General features: G+C 40.8%; 2 protein-coding genes across 3 annotated transcripts; both read right to left on the reverse strand.

Annotated features, from left to right (window-relative positions):
• Nucleotides 1–1,289: 1,289 nt before the first annotated feature.
• LOC146485768 (kelch-like protein 7) lies at nt 1,290–15,985 on the reverse strand. 2 transcript variants are annotated; one of them, XM_085103133.1, is made up of 2 exons: nt 13,731–15,984; nt 1,290–6,363 (listed from the first exon to the last, which is right to left on the reverse strand). In XM_085103133.1, the coding sequence occupies exon 1, from the start codon at nt 15,604–15,606 to the stop codon at nt 13,840–13,842; it is 1,767 nt and encodes a 588-aa protein (XP_084959259.1). In that variant the 5' UTR covers nt 15,607–15,984; the 3' UTR covers nt 1,290–6,363; nt 13,731–13,839. The 2 variants fall into 2 exon arrangements, with proteins under 2 accessions (XP_084959259.1, XP_084959260.1); XM_085103134.1 differs by lacking the exon at nt 1,290–6,363 and adding an exon at nt 6,370–8,970 and having other exon boundaries at nt 13,731–15,985.
• A 4,456-nt stretch (nt 15,986–20,441) lies between these two features.
• On the reverse strand, nt 20,442–22,916 carry LOC146485769 (kelch-like protein 28). Its single transcript, XM_085102960.1, has one exon. It carries the CDS (start codon nt 22,570–22,572, stop codon nt 20,863–20,865), a length of 1,710 nt encoding a protein of 569 aa, XP_084959086.1. The 5' UTR covers nt 22,573–22,916; the 3' UTR covers nt 20,442–20,862.
• Nucleotides 22,917–24,809: the final 1,893 nt, after the last annotated feature.

The raw sequence follows: 24,809 nt of genomic DNA on the forward strand, positions 1-24,809 counted from the left end.
AGCTTGAAGTTGTTTGCGGTCAGCGTGGTTTTAAAATAAAGTTGGGTGTATGTATGTATGATTGATACTTCATTTTTCTTATAACAGAATATTGTAGTGGAACGAAAACTGAACCAGGAGCAAATAAATACATGCTCAGAAAATAAAAAAAATTAATAATAAGAAAATTTAAAAAAATGGATCATCACGCAGGTATTAAAGTTAATTTGGTTAGTCCTGTAATAGCATCAGTAAAAATAAGGCGCTTATCGTTTACACAAAAACGTCTCCGGGGAACTGTTTGAATTTTTATCGGAGCTGTCCTATTAGTTTGAAATTCACAGTGGAAGACAAGATAGGATGGTTTGAGACCCGGTCTCAAACAAATTAAGGTGGTCACTGTGAATTCGTAGTCCGCGCAGTTTAGTTTTTTTTTTGGAGTCTCGCCGATTCCTTTTGTATGCGAGGCTTAAAAGGACTCAGGCTCTTGGAGAAATTGCTAGTTTTGCCGATTTGGAAAGTCTCGCATTTACCATGCGCCACCATTATATATGTACACAGAAATTTTGAAAGAGTGAAACAGCTTCTGATCTCAGTGGAGTTAACCCCTAACGGTGGAGTTATCATAACTGCAGAAAATGGAGGAATTGAGTTTTTTTGCCCCGAGATTTGGAGTCAAACGCAGAGTTAAATTAACCTCCCAAAGACATATTTGGATTCCATTTTTGGAGCAAAGGTTAACTTCTTACAAAGCACTGTGTTTATGCAGCGTATTGCATTGTGCAGCCTTTATGTACTTCGGTAGCTCGGTACGTTCGTTCGTTTCGTGCCAACTGTGATTGCCACGAAATCGTGAAATTGAGCTGGACTTTGCAAAAAAGGATTTTGAGAAGTCTATCTTTCAAAGTGTCAGTATACGTCGTTGACCAAAGAATTTTGCGAATTGTTATTAGGATCGCAAGAAGCTGGAAAATCCTGTTATTAATTTTTTTTAATTCCCTACAAATTCCAATACAATGTACTTGCTTCACAAAGGGTGCAAAAATCAAATCCATCTCTGTAACGTGTCAGAAAAGTTCTGCAAGCTAGTATTTTAGCACTCTGATTCGTTGTAATCCGTCAGTTTAGCCATGACACAGTAATAGTTAGTACAGCGTTAATTTTGTGAAAGAAAATACAACACATTTTGTGCTGTTTCCACACAATTATTAGAAACACTACTGGCAGTTTGGGATAATTTACACACTTTCTTGTCTATAAGAACGTTGAAGCCGCTAGGGGCCAAAATTTTGAGAGCATACCAAGGCAGTAAGAACCTCTTTATTATGTCCACTTGTTCGGGCGGGTGAGAGTTTTTTATTTTATTCTTGTTTTTTTTAGGAAGGTGAGAGTTTGCTCTGAGTAAATTGTATAGTCTCGTAAGAGGTCCGAATGCTAGAATGTCTAGAATATCATCAGGTACACACAGGTTTTCCGGATATATTTTTAAACTGCACGGTCTCATCACAAAGTTGTTAAAGTATAGGATTTGGGTCACGCCCATATTGATTTACTGAAATACGTCACCATGTAACCTAAATATACAACACTGTGTTTTTCATGCTCATATACACTCACGTGCGTATTGAGTTATGGAAATACTAAAACAGGTAACTTAAGAAGATCTTAAGAACTTAAAAGATATATGTAAGAACGTTCAGCCCCAAACTTCGCGGTTAGCCTCAGCACCTCAAATTAGACTCCGACGTCTTTGTACTTGAAACATTTACTAAACAGAAGGGCACAGAGATAAGGACGAATGTCTCCACCACCAGTCAGTTTTCGTTCTAACAATAACTTCTTCTCTGGTTTGAAACACGCACAGGTTTCCTGTAGTATTTCTTGACTTATGGCTTTCGTAAAACCAAAGCATAAGTGGTCGGCAGTGGCCGGATATGCGCAATAACCGTTGCAACCACGAAACCGGTGACAAGTGAAGGTAAAAGCGTCGTGTGTACTGACGGCAACGAGATTATCCTGATTATGGTTTGGGTTTCGTTTGTTGGCTTGCAAAACGGCACGTCTGTCAGTCTATTCCAGGATTAACTTTGGGCACGTGCCTAGCTTTTGAAACCGAAAACATCATCGAAACGCAAAACCAACCACATCAAATTTAAGCACACCCCTATTCAATTTCAGTGGAGGCTTTATAGATACAAAATTTACTGTATTATGCGATTGAAAGAAGGGCGATTTTCAGTCGATTTTGCTCACTAATCGCGAAACTCGTCGCGTGTACTACAACAAGATTATCGTGGTTATGGTTTTTGATTCGGATGGGGCGTGAAAAAACGGCGCTCTTACCCAGATTAGGATGCGCGCGTGGCCAGTTTGTGAAACCGAAAACATCATCGAAACGCAAAACCAAACCAGATTTAAGCAAACTTTAATTTCGACCGTATAAGAATAAAAAAAATGTACTCTATTATCAGGTTGACGGGAGGGTTGCGCTATTCTTGAAGTAAAACTATAGCTTTTCCTTTAGATTCGTTTACCCTCTTCAAAATAGATCTCCTCAAGATTTGTCCACCTTGTTTACATCTTAACATAATGCGACAAGTCTGAAACTATTTCCGCTAAAGTCAGAATTTGGTTTTTGTTCATTACTAAGCTGGTTTATCAGTAATAGGTTAAGGGGAACCACAAAAGAACATTCGAGAAAAACCGTTGAAATGTTATCTTCTTTGTTCCCAAACCGTTTTGTTCCCATTTAAAGGCAGATTTGTATAAGCTAATACAGTTTGATTTGAATATATGTGTAACATGCATATAGAGTCTGTTCGCGGATGCTTTACTGGGCTGAAATTTAAAATGGCAGAAACTTTTCGAAACCAACATTTGATTCCCGGAATTTACAAACTGTTGTTGGCTTTACAAAAATGCTAGTTGACCAGTTACTTCACATTAATTTTTACCGTCATATCTTCCGCGTCAAAAACGAAAGGAATTAATTTTGCAGTGTTACGAAATTTTGAGCTGACAATCAAATCTTGGCGAAGAAAACTGCAGATTTTCTTAACGTCTAAATCCGAATATCTGCGGCGATTAAGTCTTTCCGAACAGATTTCCACCAAAATGAACTGTTGGACGACCCTGAGTAATATATTGGGTGGGAAAATTTTAAGTCGATTACCGTGGAAATTCGCGATAACGGGTGTGTGTACTTCCTTTTAAGTGAATTAATTGCTGAATAATCGGATCTACAATTCGAACAGGAAAACTTTTAACCCTCAGAAACACAATAATACGCCATTAATCTGGTAATGCTTACAGAAATTTGAAAAATCTCGTGCGTGGAAGTTTGAGGCTATTTAGGGTGGTGGAGTTTAAGGATGTCTGAAGTAACCTCCGACTGTGGTTTAGCGAATGTGATTTAAAGGACAGCTATCCTGTTTAATTTCTCAAAGGCACCTTCCCTCGAGGATTACTTGTCCATACGTTCGGCAAATTGCCAAGAATCAGTGCTCATGAAAACATGTTTGTTTTTCGCGATTTGAATTTGTTCTTATACATTGCACATGCAACGACAAAAATAACCAACAAAGTCCCTCGTGATCTTCAGGTACAACAAACATTCGTAACAAGCATAATTGTTCATGAAAACATGTTTGTTTTTAGGGGAATTTCGGTTCTTGTACAAATGAAACGACAAAAATAACCAAACACAGCCCAGGTGATCTTCAGGAAAACGAATGTCCCTACCACGTTCTTAGAGAGCCCGAGTTCACACGACCTTTAAAATTCCAAATATTTTGCTTTGAAACAACTTAAATGGGTGTGCTCTTCAACTCTTGGTGTGATCGCACTGAACAAGATGGGCTAGTGTACTGAATTCCATGATATTGCGGCATATTCAAAAATGGGGCAACAAGGAGATCTATACAGGAAATAATCAAGAAGAACGTCAAGGATATAGGACTCGATCGTAAGCAAACCTCCGTCATTAATTTCATGCAGAGAACGTCCCTGGGACCACGTCACTACCCCCTTCGCAACGAGGTAACGTTTATAAAATGGTCCAGTCCCACTGTCCCACTGATACATCCGTAGGGTTAAGGAAGCTACAGTGGAACCCCGATTTTACGATCGTCGATCTAACGATATCATATTCCCGATTTAACGATCAACATTCTGTGTCCCGGCAAAAGATATTTATAAATCGGGAGTTCGTTTACAACGATATCCCGATTTAACGATATGATTTTGCTGTCCCCTTCCCAAATCGTAAAATCGAGGTTCCACTGTACCTATATGTATACGAGTTCACCCTGATGACGTCAACATAGGAAATGGAATCCAGTTTCATGAAGCATGGACGCCCAAGCCGGCAACAAACAAACAAAGAAACAACCCATCAAAAGCTATCGAGAGGTGGCCGGTTACTGTAGAGGATGTAAGAGGAAACAGCCTCTTACTGGAATAATGTGTATCGAAATCTTTGATAGTGAATCATCCACATGCCGAATGGGCATGGGCACGGCGTTCACAACATCGCGACACAAACTATAGAACTTTTTTATTCCACAAAGAAGACAGAAACATGTAATCCAGGAACAAGGGAAAATTCGGCAAAAAAATAGTTGGATAATGAAATCGGTTTTCCGCGATGGAAACTTCTACAAGGTAGCAATGTAGAAGACCGTCTGGCTTCGTGGTTTAGTGGAATCACTGAAAACCAGTCTAGTTATAAATCAGTAGCCTGAGATGTTGTTTCGGTGATGAATTGAAATCTTCCAAACACAACTGTTTGAATAGAACGAACACCAACTTGGGGTGAGATCAACGAGGAATTAACCAGGTTAATAACTGCAGTCAGTCATTGGTTCGAGTAATTAGTTTTCAATTGATTACTGTACCCCCATACAAAAACCAATAATATCTGCGGCCAATTACACAAACTCCGCCAACAACACTGTGTGAGCCAATTAGAACTCGATTAAACACGAGTAAGTGAAGTCATGCACGCACAGGACAAAGCGTGCGAGCAAATGGCGGTTGGTCTTGGTTTTACTGATTGATTGAAAAAAAAATCGGTGGTGAGTTTTATTAATCAATGGAAGCGCTTGGTAAGTCAAACCTAGAGCAAATGTGAAATTACGACACTCCACGAAAACGACTCTCCTATTCTCTTCTTGTTTTTCCCCGCTCCTTGCTTATTTTTATTCGCACGCACTGCAATTTACTCTGCGCCGCTCGCCACTATCTGGACCCCTGGAACAGCTTAACTCACGCCCCCTTAATAGGCAATTGCTCCAGCTTAAGCGACCACCTTCACGGAATCCCACTTCGTGAAATTACGCTTGACAATCACTTTAGTTATCACTGGAACACGAGTAAAACTATATTAAGAATTAATCTGTTGTAAGAGATCATCTTTGTTGATCTAGAGAAAATTATCTCGCGGAAGATTCAACTCTGAGCTGCAGTTATTATCCTTCATAGCCAGTGAATAATGATAACTACAAATATGAAAGAGACAAATTTAATAAGATAATCTAGAGACATCGTGTAGGTAAACGCTCAGCAAAAAATTTTATATTACATCGAGGAAATGGTCAGTTTTACGAGCTTCGACTCAAAACTCATTTGCCGCATAAAATGATGTCATTTTGAGCAAATTGAAGCGACCGCAGTGGGCAAAGGGTCGATCTATTTAATCTCAAAAGTATCGAATTTGTTTGTACTTAAAGTCACAAATTATTCATCTGTTCTATTCCGACACTTTTTTACACTCTTTTTTCAGGTGAAGCCGAATGTACTTAACTTTTTAAAGGATAATAGGCTGAAATAAGTTCCTTAGTAAAACGTGCTTGTTTCCGAAGTCGAGAAAACAAGAAGTTTGAACTAAGTCACCTCACAACGCTTGAACCACCGTGAGAAAACACCTTTGTTGACGATATTAAACTACATTCATAGTAAAATGAAGAAAGTTGAAATACAATACGGTACTCATTATTCTGAATATTTTTCCTTTTTAAGACGAATGTGAGCTATATTACGTGTAATATTGGGCATATTTTTCTCAAGTTTAAAGCTAATGGAAAAGTAGGGTCCTTATGATAGTACATTTCAGGTTAGAGTTCGTTCGTATTTCGTAGCATGCTCGATCCTGAAGCTTCAAATTTACAAGAGTGTATCTACAGGGAGCAAATTTTCACAACGGGGTATCGGTTGATTAAATTATCAATCAGGAGAGGATCTAGAGTCCGTCCTGAATTCAATAAAATGTCAGCCCTATTCATAAATGTTACTCGATTATTGCCTTAAAAATGTATCTTTGTGACTTAATTTCTCCATTTGAGGAAAAGGATTACTCAGTATCGGGCAACCGCGGTACTTTGGTACCTAAAAATTAAAAAAAATAAATATGTCACAGGGGAAATTCACAGCTTGTATAAAACTAACAAGGTTCTTTCATGGCAAGTGAACTGTTTAAAGCACTAGAACATAATAGACGATATTGCTGTGAGGGAATGGTACATATGGCTTGATAAACCCACTATTTGATTAACATCAAATCGCAATATCACTTCAAAAGACATGATATCGCGCGACACATCAAGGTGACAAGCTACTTTTAAACTGTGTATTAACGAGGAAACCAGCCCTTGACCAGCGCGAAAATTCACAGAGCTGCGTGTTCGCTTCACATAATTAACACACGCCAGTGAATTTTAAAAGTTTTAATTTTGCCTGGGGACTAATTGACACTGTTCGCATATGTGATCCACTGCAGAAAATAACTGCTTACTAGAGAGACAATACATGCACTTTTAGTTTTCATTATCGCACATTAGGGCCGTTTTGAAGACTGCAAATCGAAAAGGGAAAACTTCCAAAAACCTCTAGGGCAAATGTTGTTCACTACTGTTTTGTTAACACCTTAAATTTTGTCATCGCATTTGTAAATACCGAATCAGTATTTGAATAGATGCTAATTTCAAGCGATAGCGGCTAAATGAATAGAAGAGTTGTATTTTCAAAAGAGAGTACTTCAAAATTGCCTGTTTTTCTCTCTCGATAAGCCTTAATCTCCGTTGAATTGGAGTAAAGCCTTATAGCTGAACTACTAAAATGCGAGTCAAAGCCGATTTGTAAGGAAGTTGATATTGTTGGATTGACAATAACATCGCGAGCTTTATCTGCTTTGTTCCGTTCTTTAAGAACAAAACAACACCTTCAATAAAAGCGTAACAGATGTCACGTTTATCTTCAAGGCGTAGAAATACACATCAAAAACGGTTTTAACAATTAAATTAGCCAATATTCGAGGAAATAGGCTTTTAAAACCCGAAAATGAATCACACGGGTGATATTTCCTTCCTCCAAAATTAGCTAGATTGCATTCACATCCTCAAGAGAGCCAGTGACAGAAATCCGGCGACCATTGCCTATTTGATTGTAAAATGCTGCTGTGGTTTATTTACCGCGTCTGTCGGTGTATCTGAATCAATAAAAACAGAATAAAATGAACAGTTTGAATGTTTACTTTATAGATAGTGGGAAAATCTTTCAAAGACGGCGTGCAAAATGAAAGCAATTCCAATGCGAAAACTTGGCATCGCGCACCAAAACATGTATACCAAAAGGCCAATATATATTTTGAGCAGGGCACAGCAGCCGTGAAAATTACACATGTGGTCTTTTCACTTTGAAAACACATTATACAAAAACCAAGAAGAAAATTAATTCTGCTTGGATCTAGCAATCTGGTAGACTCCAAATTGGTTGTAATTAGTTTGAAAAAACCAAATTTAGATAAGCTGTTTTCGACCGATATAACTTGGGAGCTGTTTTCGAGAATTTCTACTACTTTTTTCACGTTTTTACTGTGTTTGTAAGTACATAAAGAAAAACGTTTTGGCACAAAAAAAAAGTACAAAGTTCTCAAAATGTTAAAACTTTTCGCAACGTTTCAAAGATCTACACTTTTGCCGAAAAGGAGTAATAATGTTTTACTGGTGTATGTGTAATATTCGCGTCAGGATTTTCACTCTTGGCGAGTGCTTAAAATACTGCGGATACCCGATACTTATCAGTCGAAAACATGAGACTTTTGTTTTGGTTTTGGTTTACACTTCAACATACCGACTTTTGAAAGCTTTTCAATTTCCTGTAGCACAAATATAATAATGACATGGTCAAGGCAAACTTGTTGTTTCACGCGACTAAAAGTCTGTCATGGTGATTTAATGACTGGCTTGTAATTGATATTTTTCCATATACATATGAAATTGGCCGCCTATTATAAAGTGACTTCCACCGGTAATTTGTATTTAATTTCTAAGCGGTATAAAGCAGATAACCTGTCCTTTTTTGATCGAATAAAACCTTTTGACTGCGAAAAGAAGCCTTCTTTAATTTCTAAAGGTTTTCTTTCTTTGAATTATGGAGCCGGACAGCATTTGTTTATCAAGACTCGAGACAATAGTTGAATGAAGCACAAACCTTAATAATCACTCCATCAATATTGATATAAACTAAGGACTACAATCAAAAGAGATTGGGAAAAAATTATCAAACCTCTAATAAAAAGTCAATAAATGGTAACAGCGGCGATACGCTGTTATATAGTTCATATGATATTTTTTTAATTTTAGACAAATATCTGATTCATTATCACGGCCGACCACTGGCGAATTCTCTCCCCTTGCTTTTCTTCTTTATTCACGACTCTCTTGAATTTTCAAGGATATTAAATCGAACAAAGGCTTTTTACTAAAATGATATACAAAGTTTAAGAGCCGGCTTAAGAAGGCTTAAGAACCAGCTGTCTTGCGTATGGGGTAGAATATTGAGGAAGCAAACAGCTTCCGACTATTTCAGTCACTTGAGACCCACATGTCACGAATCTGCCGCAAGCCACTCCGTCTTAAATGCACTTTTAATGCCATTTTAATTTCAGATATCGTGTAGTGGTCTTCCTGAAGTATAATTGTTGTCTGACAAAACCTGTAAATAAATGATCAGCTCGTTGTCGAAATTTATAATTTCCATGCATAAAAGTAGCATCTTGTTGAAGAAACCTAAAGGTTACTGTTGTCAGTTTTTTTTGCCCTTTTGAGCTTTTGTTGAAAACAGTTGAGGACCAGTGGAAAATTTGATCTCGCACAGTGTCAAAAAGTTGGGAAATGCGCGCGAGGTGAGCGCGTTTCTCGCGCGCCTCGTATGTTCACACTCGCCAGGGTCTGCATCCGTTTCATATAATCTTATGCATTGAGAGTTAGGAAAATAAGTACTAGTAAAATTTTGATTGTCATCACCAGTTACTGTATGAACATCGAGGAGAAAAATGAAACGAAAACAGCTAAAATAAAAACTGGCAATGGGACACCGATTCAGATGACCAGCTGAAGCACAAATACTCGAGTTGTCTTTGTCTTGTTCATCGCAACGTCGTGCCTCGTTACCTGGCCACTATCTCATTAATTCAGTTTCAGTTAGCAGCCAGATTCTTCAGTTTCATTTTTCAAGTATTTGTGCTTTAATAAATGAAACTTGTCTTTCTCCTGGAGATAAGGTATCTTGGCTACAATCAATTCCCTTAAAACCCACTCTCTCTGTACAGAAAGCATGTTGGTCAAAGAAGGGGAACTTCCAAGTGACGAGAAAGCTCCGCCTTATAGAAAACCCTTAAAACGTAACGAATATGAAATACCCAAAACTATTTTAGGCGTGTTTCCATGCAGTTTTCATTTGTAATGTCAACCGAACCAAAATATGTTCACAATTAAATTGACAACAAAATCGGTTGAATCGAATGAGTCCTCATTTGTGCCAAGTACAAGAAAACACAGATATAAATCTCTGTCTTATTTACATTCTCAATGGTACCATTGCAGCTGTAGCCGAACACCCCAGAGAATGCACCTCTATAATGGTACCCCTCTAAGTCGGACTCCCTTCGAAAGGGGGAAATCTCTTTTAGGCGTTCACCTCCCTCAGATAGGACGGACACACCCATAACATGGATACCTCTTCACGTCAGACACGTTTCAAAGACGGACTGTCCGCCTATTGTGAGGAATGAACGCAGATTCAAGTCTTTCAATTTTTGCGCGCTCACGGAAAATTAAAGGCCAATGGATTTTTTCGTGATCTATCACGATTTCTCTCAGTTCTTTGTCTTCTTAATGAAAAAAAAAAAAAAAAAAAAATGACACCAGAGCGAACTTGTTGCGCAACATATCAGCTTTTTGAATTTCCAAATATTCGCAAGGTCAACAATACGTCTCTTTAATTTGAGTTACGACTTTTCCAGGTTCTTTTCGTTGCAGAGTTTCGTAACATTCATAATTTTTCCATTTTCCTTAAAATTTGCAGTTCTCGTCGATCCTTGTTTGATTGCATCTCGCTCCAAGCTTTATTTATTTAGTCAATTTTCATAACTTTCATACTAGTTTCAATTTTTGCGGGCTTTGTAAAATTTGCTTATCTCGTAGATGTTTTGCGAAGCGGCTTAATTTTGTAAAATTTGCTGAGTTCAGAGGACAATCAGAAAAAAAGTCACAATTTTGTTAGCAGCGTTCTATCCTGGACAGATCTCCCTCTTTAAGACGGTTGCATCAGGCGCCTCTCTAAGACAGACACCTCTTTAAGACAGACACCTCTCCAAGACAGACACCACTCTAGGACACACACCCAAATAAGACAAATACCTCTCTGAAAATGCCACCTCTTTTAAAACAATCAGAGACCAACACCTTTCTAAGACAGACACTTCTCTGAGATAGCCTCGAGACAGACACCAACTCCATATAGGAAAACACACTTCTAAGACAAACACGTCTCTCAGACAGATACCTCTCTAAGACAGACATCTCTCTACGATAGACAACTCTCTAAGACAGACACCTCTCTAAAAAGGACACCCGTTTAAAACAGACAATCTGAGAAAAACACTTCCCTAAGACGGACACCTCTCTAAGATAGACACCTCTAAGACACACACTCCTTTAAGACAGACACCTCTCTAAGACAGACACTTCTCTAAAACACCCACCTCTAATACAGACACCTCTCTAAGATAGACACCTCTAAGACACACACTCCTTTAAGACAGACACCTCTCTAAGACAGACACTCCTTTAAGACACACACTCCTTAAAGACAGACACTTGTCTGAGATAGCCTCGGGACAGACACCAATTCCATATAGGAAAACACACTTCTAAGACAAACACGTCTCTCAGACAGATACCTCTCTAAGACAGACATCTCTCTACGATAGACAACTCTCTAAGACAGACACCTCTCTGAAAAGGACACCCCTTTAAAACAGACAATCTGAGACAAGCACTTCCCTAAGACGGACACCTCTTTAAGATAGACACCTCCTTACGACAGACACCTCTCTAAGACACACACCCCTCTAAGACAGATACCTCTCTGAGACAGACACTTCTCTAAGACAGACACCACCTCTCTAAGACACCCACCTCTAAGACAGACAATTCTCCAAGACAGACACCTCTCTAAGATAAACACTTCTCTAAGACACAAAACTCCTTAAGACACACACCTCTCTAAGCCACACACCTAAGACACACCTCTCTAATACAGACACGTCTCTACACACACCTCTTTAAGACACACACCTAGGAGTGATACTTCTCTAAGACACACACCTCTCTGAGGCAGACACTTCTCTAATACAGACACCACTCTAGGACACACACCTATCTAAGACAGAGGACGTTCTAAGACAAATACTTCTCGTAAAATGCCACCTCTTTTAAAACAATCTAAGACCAACACCTTCCTAAGACGTCAGACACTTCTCTGAGATAGCCTCGGGACAGACATCAACTCCATATAGGAAAACAAACTTCTAAGACAAACACTTCTCTCAGACAGATACCTCTCTAAGACAGACATCTCTCTACGATAAACAAGTCTCTAAGACAGACACCTCTCTGAAAAGGACACCCCCTTAAAACAGACAATCTGAGAAAAACACTTCTCTAAGACGGACACCTCTCTAAGATAGACACCTCTAAGACAGACACTCCTTTAAGACAGACACCTCTAAGACACACCCTCCTTAAAGACAGACACTTCTCTAAAACACCCACCTCTAATACAGACACCTCTCTAAGATAGACACCTCTAAGACACACACTCCTTTAAGACAGACACCTCTCTAAGACAGACAATTTTCCAAGACAGACACCTCTCTAAGATAGACACCTCTAAGACACACACTCCCTTAAGACAGACACCTCTAAGACACACAACTCTTTAAGACACACAACTCTCTAAGCCACACACCTAAGACACACCTCTGTAATACAGACACTTCTCTAAGACACACATCTCTTTAAGACACACCTCTCTAACAGACACTTCTCTAAGACACATCTCTTTAAGACAGACACCTCCCTAATACAGACACTTCTCTAAGACACACATCTCTTTAAGACACACACCTCACTAATACAGACACTTCTCTAAGACACACAACTCTTCAAGACACACCTCTCTAAGCCACACACCTAAGACACACCTCTCTAATAAAGAGACTTCTCTAAGACAAACATCTCTTTAAGACACACACCTCTCTAAGACAGACACTTCTCTAAGACACACACCTCTTTAAGACAGACACTTCCTTAAGACACACACCTCTCTAAGAGAGACACTTCTCTCAGACACACACCTCTCTGAGACAGACACTTCTCTAATACAGACACCTCTTTAAGACAGGCACCTCTCTGAGCCAAACACCTCTTTAAGACAGACACCTCTCTACGACAAACACCTCTTTAAGACAGGCACCTTTCTGATACAGACACCTTCCTTAGACAAACACCTCTTGACAGACACCTTTCTGAGACAGACACCTTTCTTAGACAAACACCTCTTTAAGACAGACACCTTTCTGAGACAAACACCTCTTTAAGACAGACACCTTTCTGAGACAGACCCCTCTCTAAGACAGACGTTTTTCTCAGATAAACACCTCTTCAAGACAGACACCTTTCTGAGACAGACCCCTCTCTAAGACACACCTTTCTCAGACAAACACGTCTTTAAGACAGACACCTTTCTGAGACAGACATCTCCGTAAGACAGACATCCTTCTAAGACAGACACTTCTCTGAGATAAACACTTAGGATAGACACCACTCCACATAGGAAAACACACTTCTAAGACAAACGCTTCTCTCAGACAGATACCGCTCTAAGGCAGACACCTCTCTGGGACAGACTCCTCTCTAAGATAGACACCTCTCTGTGATAGATAAGATAAGATAATTTATTTAATGTCGAATACACAGGGGGTGGTCTCCCAGTCCCCCAAGCAACAGGCTCTACAACAGACACCTCTAAGAAAGAAACAATTGAAGAAGCGTCACCAATGTCGGTATCGTATTCGAAGTTTGGCGGAAATCGCTATGTGGGGAAACAAATTGTGTGATGAGTTCAAGCTCCTTGGACTTGTCAGACAATGAGAACTGGGCAGGAGGTTACCTTTGTAAAGTCCTTTGGCCCTTAACCAATCCTTCATAGCGTGTGAATCGGTTTAGGACCTAAGGGCTGCAACGGGAGAGGCGATACATTTTTGGAGCACAATTTAGTCGTTGCTAACAATGCCCTATTCGATATATCTGAATATTACAAACACCAGAACTGGCAAAACCACAACAATTAACACACCGCTACGATGTACCGGATTCAAGTTTTTAAAGCTAGGACTGTAAAATAATTACCTTGTCAAGTGTTAAAGAGGCAAACTGCAAACACTCCTTGGCAATCGTTTCGTCTCTGCGTTCCTCTAAGTCAAGGAAAAGGTTGCTGTTTACCTCTTTATTCGAAAGTTTAGGATTTCATCAAGGTCTTTGGAAGACAAAGAACCTCAGCCTGCACATGAGAAGCGCTGAAGGGCAGATGTGTTACAATGGACCACTGACGTTTTTCATCATCCCAACACTCCACAGTGTTCAGCGCTTCATCTTCACCCTCACCTCCAAACACAAACACTTTGCCAGCAAACGTGCAAACTCCGGCAGCACAGCGTGCAGCGTGGAGTCGACCAGGCTGAAGAGTCCACTGGCCAGTGACAGGATCAAGCATCTCACAACAGCTAAGAATTCCAGAGTCCTGCTTACTCTCTCGTCCCCCGATCACCAGTATCTGACTGTTTACAACTGCAGCAGAGGCAAAAGCGCGCTTTTTGAGCAGGGGAGATACTTTGTTCCAGCGATCGAGTAGCGGCTCGTATTGTTCTACAGTGGTTAAATAATTACCATCCGGATCGCATCCACCGATGGCGTAAATATTTTCTTCTAGTACACATGCGCACAAGCCTTCTCGAGCACAGTTCATGGACGTAACAGCGTACCACTTGTCTACCGCTGGATTGTACCTACTTATCTCAGCCGAGACCCTCTGGCGGTCATCCTTGTAAAGGTATCCTCCTAATACATACACCTGCCCTTGGAAGGTGACTGCACCAGCAAAGCAGCGTCCTACCGGCATGAATGATCGCGGCATCCAGGTATTGTTACCCGGATCGTAGCACTGCACCACCCGACTGCTTTCCTGGTTGAAAACAGAATGGTTTCCCATGCTGTAGAGCACATTGTTGCACACCGCTGATGAATGACCTTTCTGTCCATAAGGCATAACTTGTAAGTCAAACCATTTATTCACTGAAGGCACGTAGCAGGCGACGTGTTTAAGATTCTCGACAACGTATTTGCTACTAGTCCCTCCGCATATGACTATAGCGTTAGCATGCTCAACAAGTGATGTGTTAGTAAGACCTGAGTGCATCTCCCCCTCGTCCTCTAAGGCAGCCGAACAGAGAGCCTCTTGTACACGAGCAATGCACGTGGTGTTTTGTTGAACCAGCGCTTCACTTGCTACAGTATTTAAGAGAAAGTCTTTGGGCATACCCTGCAATCGAATGTACGAGAAAAGATCCGTGAAATAACAGGCTCGGTTCTTCAAGTCGTCGCTAACCCAGCGCACGATTGTATGAAACATGTCTTCATCACTCACCGATAGGAGATTATCGCTTGAGATGACCTCTTTCAACAGACTCTCCTGTAAACTTAGAAATGCTGGAGAGTTTGACGCCTGAACAAAATTTGCACTGATGAAGCGAGTACACGAAGACTTCAATCCCTGGAAGCAATGTTTGTCAGCCAGAGATAACACTGAAAAACAGTTCACGAGGTTTAATCGCTCTTGCAAGAATTGCATAACAGCTTCAGGCAAGCCTTCGATGAAGAAATAGGTTGCAGCAGTCATAATGACCTCGGCATTATCTTGTCTCAGGTTTATTTTCCCGCTGTAAACGTAGTCCAGAATGATCTCCATGGCTTCAGGACACAACCACTCCAAGTGAACTTCATGATCAAAACTAGCCTTCGGCTGCGAATTGAAAGTAAACAACGATCGAAAATAGCGGCTCGAAGCTGCGAGCACAGTGCGGTGAGCGAGAAACGAGCGGTCTCCTTGGACGGTAATGGTTACATCACACAGGATTCCTTGTTTCCTGAAATCGTTCAATATGCAAAGGATCTGGCTAGAATAAGAAAGCTCGCTGTTGTCGGATAGCTTGTCTCGTTTACCAGCCATTTTCCCATGAATTTTTCTTGGTAGTGTTTGAAGTTCATCAAAGCACAACGGCGAAGGCGACGAAATACAGACAAATAATATTTGACCAACTTGTCAAGGATCAGTTAGTACGCAGCCGCCGTTTGGGTCGTCACGCAGTCTACACTCAAAACCGTTGCGTGACGATACTCGTTTGTCGCAAATGAAACTTCTTCGATCAGCCTTAGAAGGGAGTATATAGAATTGTAGTTTCCTGTTAGATTGCATCATATCAAATCGCTGATTTGGAACACATGATATTTTTGAGCCAAAGAATTTCATTAGCTGATATTGAACTAAGCCAAAAATATTTCACTGAGCCTAAGAAGTCCATTAACGGGCTGAACATAAAGCAGGATTGTTTTATGTTTCCTCCTTTTTTGAAATTTGGAGACACTGTTTAGCAATACTCTTCTCCGTAGCTTACGACACGCATCCCAACAAATGTAAGAATTTTCACATATATAGCTGACTGATTTGAGGAAAACTACCTAGACATGTCACTGGCTCAGCAAGCGAATTACGCATATACGAGAAACGACTGACTCAAAAATTGTTCAAAGTCTTTCATTGGGATACTTTTCCAATTCTTTAGTCAATTTTCACGGTTGTATGCTCCCCAGGCTTCTGTGCTGCATAGAAGCACAAGAAGGAAAAAAAATATTAAAACTGTTTTTTTTTTTTACATTAGGGTATCGGAGGTTTTATTGAAGTCAAGATTCTTTCGATCTCTTCCACGCAAATACACTATTTTTTTTTAAGAACGTCTAATTTTGGGGCTGAGGCTAAACTTTCTTATTATTTATTTTTTTTTGGCGATTTGAGCCTGAAAACCAATAACCTACCGCGACTTTGAGCCGCTCTCGCTTTCTACGAACAGAAACCTGTTCCTCCTAGATACCGCTGACTAGCCTGTTCCAGGCCCCTAGAGAGACGCGCGAAGGAGAGTGCGTGGGGATGAAAACTAGGGAGCCTGGAACAGGCTCACTACTGACTATCATCACGGAGTTAGCATGCACTACCTCAAAGGGGGAAGGGGTCTTCAGAACCTCATTCCAAACTGGCCGCTTGCGGCACGGGTAAAAATGCTGATTGTGGCTAAATTGAGCCTAGAGCCCCGATTTCTCTGTCTTGGAGCCCGGCATTTCTTTACCGAAAGTCCTGGAGTCCTAAACCCCTTTGGACTGATTAATCAGTGTTACTGACTATCTCGAAGCCGGCTAACCTGCGAGAGCGCACGCCCTTTGTGGTTTTGTTTCACCCACTGACTAAAGTTGAGTTCGATTGGACCGTTTTTCGGAATAAGAATGAGAAGAATTGCTGTTAAAGCCATTTCTGTAAACATTCACTGAGGCATGATAATTTAAGAGCCATTTTGTACTCCAGTTGGTATCCGTCTATTAATTATTAACTACAAATTCTAATTTTAAAACTTCACTAAACCTTCAACATTTCTTATTTCTTTTAATTTTATCAATCCTCCAAGAAAAATTATTTCCTTCCAAATGTACCTAAAAATCACCCAAAAATTCATAAAACATCCCAAATCATTGATTTGTGTTATGAATTGAGGGTTTTTGTATTGCTTGAAATGCAAACAAGGTATTTCCATTTGACCGATTTTAAGCGGCATGAAAACGGCTTTCAGGTGAACCCCCACCTTAAGTGAAGGGGAGCGGAATGGTACAAAAAGCGAAAATTTAGAGCCCCCTTTACTCGCTTCCATTAGCTGTCTCTCATTTAAAATTCTCCCCGATAAAATTTCTGGGCCGTCTGTGATCGCAATCGAAACTTGCTACTGCCGTTACGGCTACTACTACTGCTATTCCTGCCTATACTGAGGTATTAAGACTATAAGGCCGTAAATTAAAAGTCATTCCATGGCCAGTTTATAGTTCATACCGTAGTTTATACAGTAGCTCAAAGTTCAGTATATGGAACAGTTGTTTAAATGTAGAAGGCTTGGTTATAATGGTATCGTAATTTGCTTTGATATATTTTGTATTTGAGGGCAATTAATTCTCGAATACAAGCACCCGGTGGCTTATTTTCAGAATCTTGTGGTGGTTTAGTACTGAATCTATACATTTTCGATTAAGTTTATTGCTGTTATGTTTGAAGTTGGCAAGTTCACAAGGATGACCTTAATCGTGAACTTATATTTACGAGCCCAATATTATCAACTGATTACACATTGAAACTGATCAGGACGGCACAAATTTCCCTCCCAGCCGATTTTCAAAAATAAAGCGATTTTCCTTGTATAATAAGTCCCGCCGTTTTTGCTTGCTTTTGATTCGCCAATCAAAAGCAGGGAATTCAAATGCCCCTCGAACTGGTTCGGTTACAAGGGTAATTGCCCAGGGGGTTTCCTGTTCTTGTCAGTAAACTTTCGCCCATGTATGTAAATCCCTTCCTCCCGACTAGCTGCCCCTGGGCCTCTCCGAGGATGAATTAGAAGGGTTTTTTTTTGGAATTAGAAGGTACTTTGAAGTAATCCTGTTCGCATTCGTCAATTTAGCGGCACGAGAGGAAGAAGCATGGAAAATGACTGTCTGAAATCCTGTTCACACCAGTGCCTGTGCCCAGGAATTGAATTGAGGAAGAGTCCCCGAGAACTACCATTGGAGGCAGTGCTCGTGCCCGAGCACGGTGTCGAGATTTGTGCTCGGGTACCGACGGAAAGCTCTGTTCAGACTAGTGCCCAAGCCCGAGAACCGAGCAGAAGCGCGAAGTCGGTGCTGACTCGATTCGACGATACCTCCCCGGGTTCGAATAAACTTTTTAAAGTATGTTGTGCTAGTTCAGATATAACTTATCTAAATTTCTTTAAAATAAAGTTGATTACTGTAGAATAAAAAAATAAAACGGCAGATTGGAAGACGGATTAACCCTAAATCTGTTAACATTTGATCGCGGATCGACTTGACTTTTTAAAAGCTTTTTTGGTTTTCAGACGTGTTTCTTTAGGCATTCATTAAACACCGAGACACCTGGCTGTCAGTAAACATACTGCCATTAGCCGCAAGCCCTGTTTGTAAATATTTACACAGCCTTTTGAAAAATACAGTAGCCTTCAGTAATATTCTATTCACGGATTGTTTTCGGGCTCACATCCCTTACAAAACAACGTTAACCAGCCAAGCGTAGAAATTTTGTAATGAACAGCGTGTATTCGTCGTTTTGGCAACACATGATAGAAAGAAACTGAAAGAAGACTATTCCCTTTTCAATCAGAACATGTTATCGCATTGTTTCTATGAAACAATACTGCGCGGGCATGGTATAGAACGGCTTACCAACGCAGGTAACACGCGGTAACATGCCTAAGGCCTCGACAGTACGAAACTTTATAATTACCAGTAGAATGCACTAGTTTTAGGCTCTTTTATCAAGAAGCCGGCTGAATAAAGGCTTTTCAAATCCGTCCGTCCTTTCATCCCGCAATAGTCAAAACAGTGTCATCATCCAGAGTTGACATGGCGCGTGCTTTAGCTAGCGTTGTTTTTCGACCCGCTCAACTGAGTATCGAAATACTCATTTCGCCTAGACAACAAATAGCATTCTCATTTCGCCATGGTAATTTCATCCTGTACTCCACCCTTAAAAAGCAGAGCTTAAACCTATTTTTATTGGTTACGCTCCAGTTGTACAAGAAACCCGCTCGATTTCATTCAGCATTCAGGCGCTGTTTTTTACCTATGTTTACTGTATAAAGTTGCGACGCGGGTAATAAAGTTGTTTAATTGTGATCGATCTCGTTTTAATTTGATAAAAGAAACTGATAACAGTTAGCTGATAATTGCTTTCCACCGTTGTTGACGCTTCGCTGGTTAACCTTTGGTTGTTTTTGCTAATAGATGAAAAAGATAGCCCCGATAAAAATAACCTCAGAAGTTGTTGTGGTCATCCATGCCCGGGGTTGTTTTGAAAACTTGTGATGAATTCACGAAACACGAGGCAGAAAATGTTTATAAACTTGCATCAATTCTAATCTTCTTTTGAACATTTAAAATACTGGACTATGCCTTAAACATATAAATCTAGTCAAACTACAGTTCTTGCTGATGAAGAGTCAGGTCTGGCTGTTGGGTGACGCGACGGAGCTTACAGCCAGAGTGTTTTCCTAACTGAATTAATCTGTTTTTGAAACACGGGTCTTGATGACAGTCAGGTTTGCCCGACAAATTGGTGAAAAGTAAAACTGTGATCGAACCAATTTACCATATTTGTTTTAAATTTCCATCTTCCATTGATGCGCTTAACATTAGCGGGCGTTGAGTCAACAAAGGAGCGGAACTACAACCTTTGCTCAAACGAATTTTGGCCAGCTGATAACTGGCAGGTACTAATTGAAAATCCACGGGCTCTAGGCCAGAAAAAAGGCCGAAAGAAGCTTTTATTTAACTTAAGATTTTCAATGCAATGTGCAGCTGAACAATCGGAGTTTGAAAAAAGGGTGCGCGTTGTTAACAAGCCAAATAACAATTACGGACCGGGGACAGATGTCGCGCAATGGACAATCCAGCTATTGCCCACCCACTGAGCGAAAGTTAGGTATCTCGCAAACCTTTTCTGATTAATAGCGTGGGAAACTTTCTGAATTCAGTATCCTTTAGTTTAGTTCCGGTCTGGCTTCATTTTATTCAATTGGTTGTGAAATATCTATTTTCATTTGCAATACAATGTTGCGTCCAACGTGTCCAACGCCCCACTGAAAAAGGCGGCACGCTGACGGTACAAGACGAAAACAACATGCACCTTTCTTTGCCGTCTATATAGGGGCTTCCTGACACTAAAAAAGGGAAAGACATATGTATGATACTCTCTGATTTTTAATTTGCTGATAAAACGACAAGATTCTGTAAACCAATCACTGACTGAACCAAAGTGTTATCTTAAGCTACACTGATGACTTCGTTAATTAATGTTCTGTTTTACAAAATCAAATTATTGTAGTACGGCTGAACGTTCCAAATTTTATCATACAACAATGAGACAAGGCCGTGAGATATCTTCCCACACTCATATTTATCAAAAATATGTTACAACCATATTTAACGGCAGTTACATAACAGATTATACTTCTCTTCTCTGCAGTTTTAATACACCGTAAAAAGTACAATAATCGATCACAAGTCTAAAGGAAATCAAAATACTTAAAGGATTAATTGCTACGCCGAGTGATCAAAATCGCCTCTTTTTCGTAAAAGCTTTGCTTCAAGGCGAATCACGAGTTTAATTAACCTGAAAAAGATCCATGGCCACTCTAAGCACGCCACACTGGATCCACGACCTCTTACAAGGCATTTTGGTGACTGTCTCCCAGCTTCTCTTGCGTTCGTCATAACATTCAACGCTGTCTAAACTCCCCGAGTTATTGCAGCCTCCAAACAAGAAAATCCGGTTTCCGAGCCTGGTTACACCAGCTGCTTGGCGAGGTACGGAGATATTTGGCAGTGAGGCCCATTCCTCTGATACAGGGTCGAGCGACTCACAGGAAGATAAATACGCCCCCGTTGAAGACTGGCCACCGATTACAAAGATTTTTCCGTTCATTTCCACCGCGCAAGCGAAATACCGCGCCAACTGCATAGGCGAAATGTCTGTCCACTCTTGTTTACGCGGGTTGTATCGCTCGACGGTTCGCAGGAAGTCATTTCTGTCGCTCAAACCTCCGATTGCGTACACGAAGCCGTGACACGCCGCTGAGCAAAGTCCAGCGCGTTTGTAAGACATGGGCGTCTCCATGAACCACTTGTTGATGTCTGCGTCGTAGCGCATGACGTCTTTGGTCGAGCCTCCATTTGGGACTCTCCCGCCAATGATAAAAATGTGATCACCGGATGTTACAGCAGTGGCTGCGCAGCGCATTTGAGGCATGTTCGCGACCGCTAACCATGTATTAGTGTGGGCGTTGTACTGCTCCACAGACTGGCCGTTTTCGGATTGGGTGCTACCAAACGCGTACAACACGTTGTCGTGTACAGCGGTACAATGCTCATCTCGTGCGCGGAGCATGTCTGAGAGTGGCAGCCATTTGTTTTTCTCTGGCGAGTAACAGGTTGCTTCTCTGCTGAGGTTTCCACCGCACACAGTGATGACATCCAAATGCCTTTTGAGATTCATTCTAGCTGGCTCGCGGTCGTCATACACGTGAAGAACAAACGAGTTCAAAGCTTGCACTACAAGCTTCGTGCAGTAAAAGCTGCGGTTTACAAGCTCTTCTTTTTCCACTTCATTTACCAAATAATATTTCGACAGCGAGGACAAGCGGATTTTGCTAAATAACTCCTCAAAATATTCCCTGCGCGTCTCTAAATCGTGTTTCACCCACGTGAGCAGGGTCTCGTAAACGTCCTCCTCGCGCGAGACCACGAGATCATCTCGCGCGATAATTTCAGAATAAACCTTATGATCAATCGACTTGAAAGCCTCCGTGTCGCAGGCTTCGGTGAAATGTTTTACGATGTAACTTGTAGCAGAAGATTTTAGCGTTTCGCAGCTGTATTTTTCGGCAAAATCCCTCAATCCAAAACATCTTGTTGGCGATAGAAGGCTCTCCAAAAACTGGCATCCGATATCCTTCAGGCTTTCGATGATTAAATAATCGGCCGCCGCCACGAGATTCTCTGCATTATCTTCAGTAAGTGTCACGTTTCCAGTGTAAATGTAACACAGCAGCGCTTCCATGATCGAAGACGGTAGCTGATCGAGTTTACACTCCATCAGAACTTTCTCTCTCATGTCGTTCGTAAATAGTCCACGAAAATAAGGACTGCTTGAGGCTAAAATGCCTCGGTGAGCGACAAAACTCTGTCCTTCAACGAGTAGCCGAACATCGCAAAGAACCCCTTCTTTTCTCAGTTGGTCGGTAGTTTTGAGAAGAATGTCCTTGTATTGTTTGTTTGATACCGAAAGAGTCTTCTGTTCCCTTCCGTCCGCCATTTTTAACAGCACAGATAACCGTTCGGTTTTATTGCGTTACTAAGCAATATTTACATTCAGCGTGCTTCATGCTAATTTTCTCTATTTCTCACAATAAGTCTTTCGCATAAATTATATTTACTGGGGTAGAAGATTTGTCTGCTCAACTTCCCAAACGTCTGCCCTTTCACTGCATCTAACTTAACTTGAATCTTGCATCTCCATATAAATTTGCGCGCGTTTTACTACATACTGAAAACAAAAATTCATTGGCAGAGTTGGGTGCTAAACTGTGCCGGCCACGATAGGCGTTTTTCAAGCGATGACGTTATTTTACCACAGCTACCAGAATCCTCTTCGTTTTTCCTTTCTTATTTTAATTTTTTAATCCCTGTGAGGTTTAGATATTAAACAATATCCCTAATTTGCGAGGGAAAACAACAAGCTAAAGGATTCTGGAGTTGAAGTAAAACACGCCATCGTGAAAACCGTTTTCGGAAAAGTGGAATGTTCATGCGGCACTATAGATTTTGTCGAATATTCAACCAGAGAATTCAAACAGATCAAACTACGAGTTTCACCAATATTCCTTGAACCTAAAAAGTAGTTGAAAAGAGACGATGTTTCGACGACACTTGACACTTTATTTTACACTTTTATTATTATTATCGACTGTCATTTACAGTAATAATATTATTTAATAAAATGTTAAGTGGTTGCATGTGAATAAACAGACGATTGCATGGTAATTTCATTTCTTGAACGGCCCTGTGAGGTCACAACCCTGCCATAAATTTCATCTTTGGGAGTGTATGCTAGAAAGTGTGGAGGAGACTGGAGTCTGGCTGCAAAGTGAAGGTTTAGTCTAGACAACAGCTATAATATGGCACTCAGCGAACCTTATTTCAATAGCCTCACATGACCGTAACAGGTTAGCTTTCACCCCAGTCTGCATGTTGACACCTAGTTTTACACTTACTGCGGCGCAGGGGAGGGAGCACTCACCTCCTATCAAGCTTGATATTCTCGTGTCAGTAGGAGAAAATGTCAGGTTTTTCCTCCGCAATTCCAGACTCCTTGTGTAAAATTGGCCAACGAAATGACTGAACGTTGGAAACTGTGAAGGGAATTGTCAAGTAGAAAGCAATGGCAGATCCAGAACTTTAGGTAACTGAGGGGTCCACTCTAAAAAGCTTAAATTGCTCGGAATACCTCGGTGCCTCGGCCCTCGGTTTCGGTCTTCAAAAGAAGGACGGGAGGGGGTGGGGGACTGGGGCTTTCCCCTAGATCCCTACACGTTTTCCTTTAAGATTATTTACATGCAAGTCAAATGTTTTCGTGAGTACGACGCAATTTGCCAGAATTTTCCTTGGAAGGCCCGTTGCTCAAATACTGGTGTGTCTGCATTTAAGGTGGTAGCTAATTGATTTATCCGACGTAACTCCCGTTTCAAGTTGATTCATTACAAAATGCATGATACAGTTGAAGGAACAGCCTAGGATCAAGGGATAAATATATCAATCTTTAGTAAAGGACAATTTTACCATGATTCTGTAATTCAAGGTTTCATCCAAACGTTGCTGTCGTTGCTGAAAAACGGATTATACCATGTTAGAAAGAACACATTGACAAAACTTAAGTTCAACGAGTCCGTCGGCTTACATCATACGAGCGAAACATACCAAGACGTTAGGATAAACCAGTACTTGCATTAACTTGGTCTTTCTTGAAAGCGGTTCATTTGTACGTTCACTGCTTATGATGACTAGAATCCGCTCTTTTGTTATTTTAGGAGGCTATCGTTAAAGAAGCTTGCACCAATATAGGGAGATGCTTTGGAAAAGTAGCATCGATACTGGCGGACAGCGTTTATCAATGTGACCTACTAGTGGTACAATCGAACCTCTTTATTACGGACACCAAGGGGACAGGGATAAGTGTCCGCATTATAGAGGTGTCTGTTTTAGAGAGGTAGGCTTTACATGGATTTCGGTCTCTCAGGGACTAAGTCAACTGTCCGTAATAGAGAGGTGTCCGTATTATAGAGGTGTCCGTAAGGAGAGGTTTCACTGTAGTTAGCTAGCCATACTCCAATTTGCTTCATGCTACAGAAACTGAGTTAAGCTCCGCCCGTGTGAACCACTTAGGCTCGAGTGCGACTTATAATTTACCTTTGTACGAAGTAAGGATTTCCGCGGGAAAAATGCGAAAGCTCGCAGCGTCTTGCAGGCACAGTGCAGGATTTTTTTTAAATCCCG

Source organism: Pavona decussata, unplaced genomic scaffold (genome assembly GCF_977016875.1).
Source record: "Pavona decussata unplaced genomic scaffold, jaPavDecu1.1 SCAFFOLD_25, whole genome shotgun sequence".
Lineage (NCBI taxonomy): Eukaryota > Metazoa > Cnidaria > Anthozoa > Scleractinia > Agariciidae > Pavona > Pavona decussata.

Excerpts from the sequence above, each read along its gene's own strand:
- LOC146485768 (XM_085103133.1), bottom strand. The coding sequence starts at position 15,606 with ATGGCTGGTAAACGAGACAAGCTATCCGACAACAGCGAGCTTTCTTAT.
- LOC146485769 (XM_085102960.1), bottom strand. The coding sequence starts at position 22,572 with ATGGCGGACGGAAGGGAACAGAAGACTCTTTCGGTATCAAACAAACAA.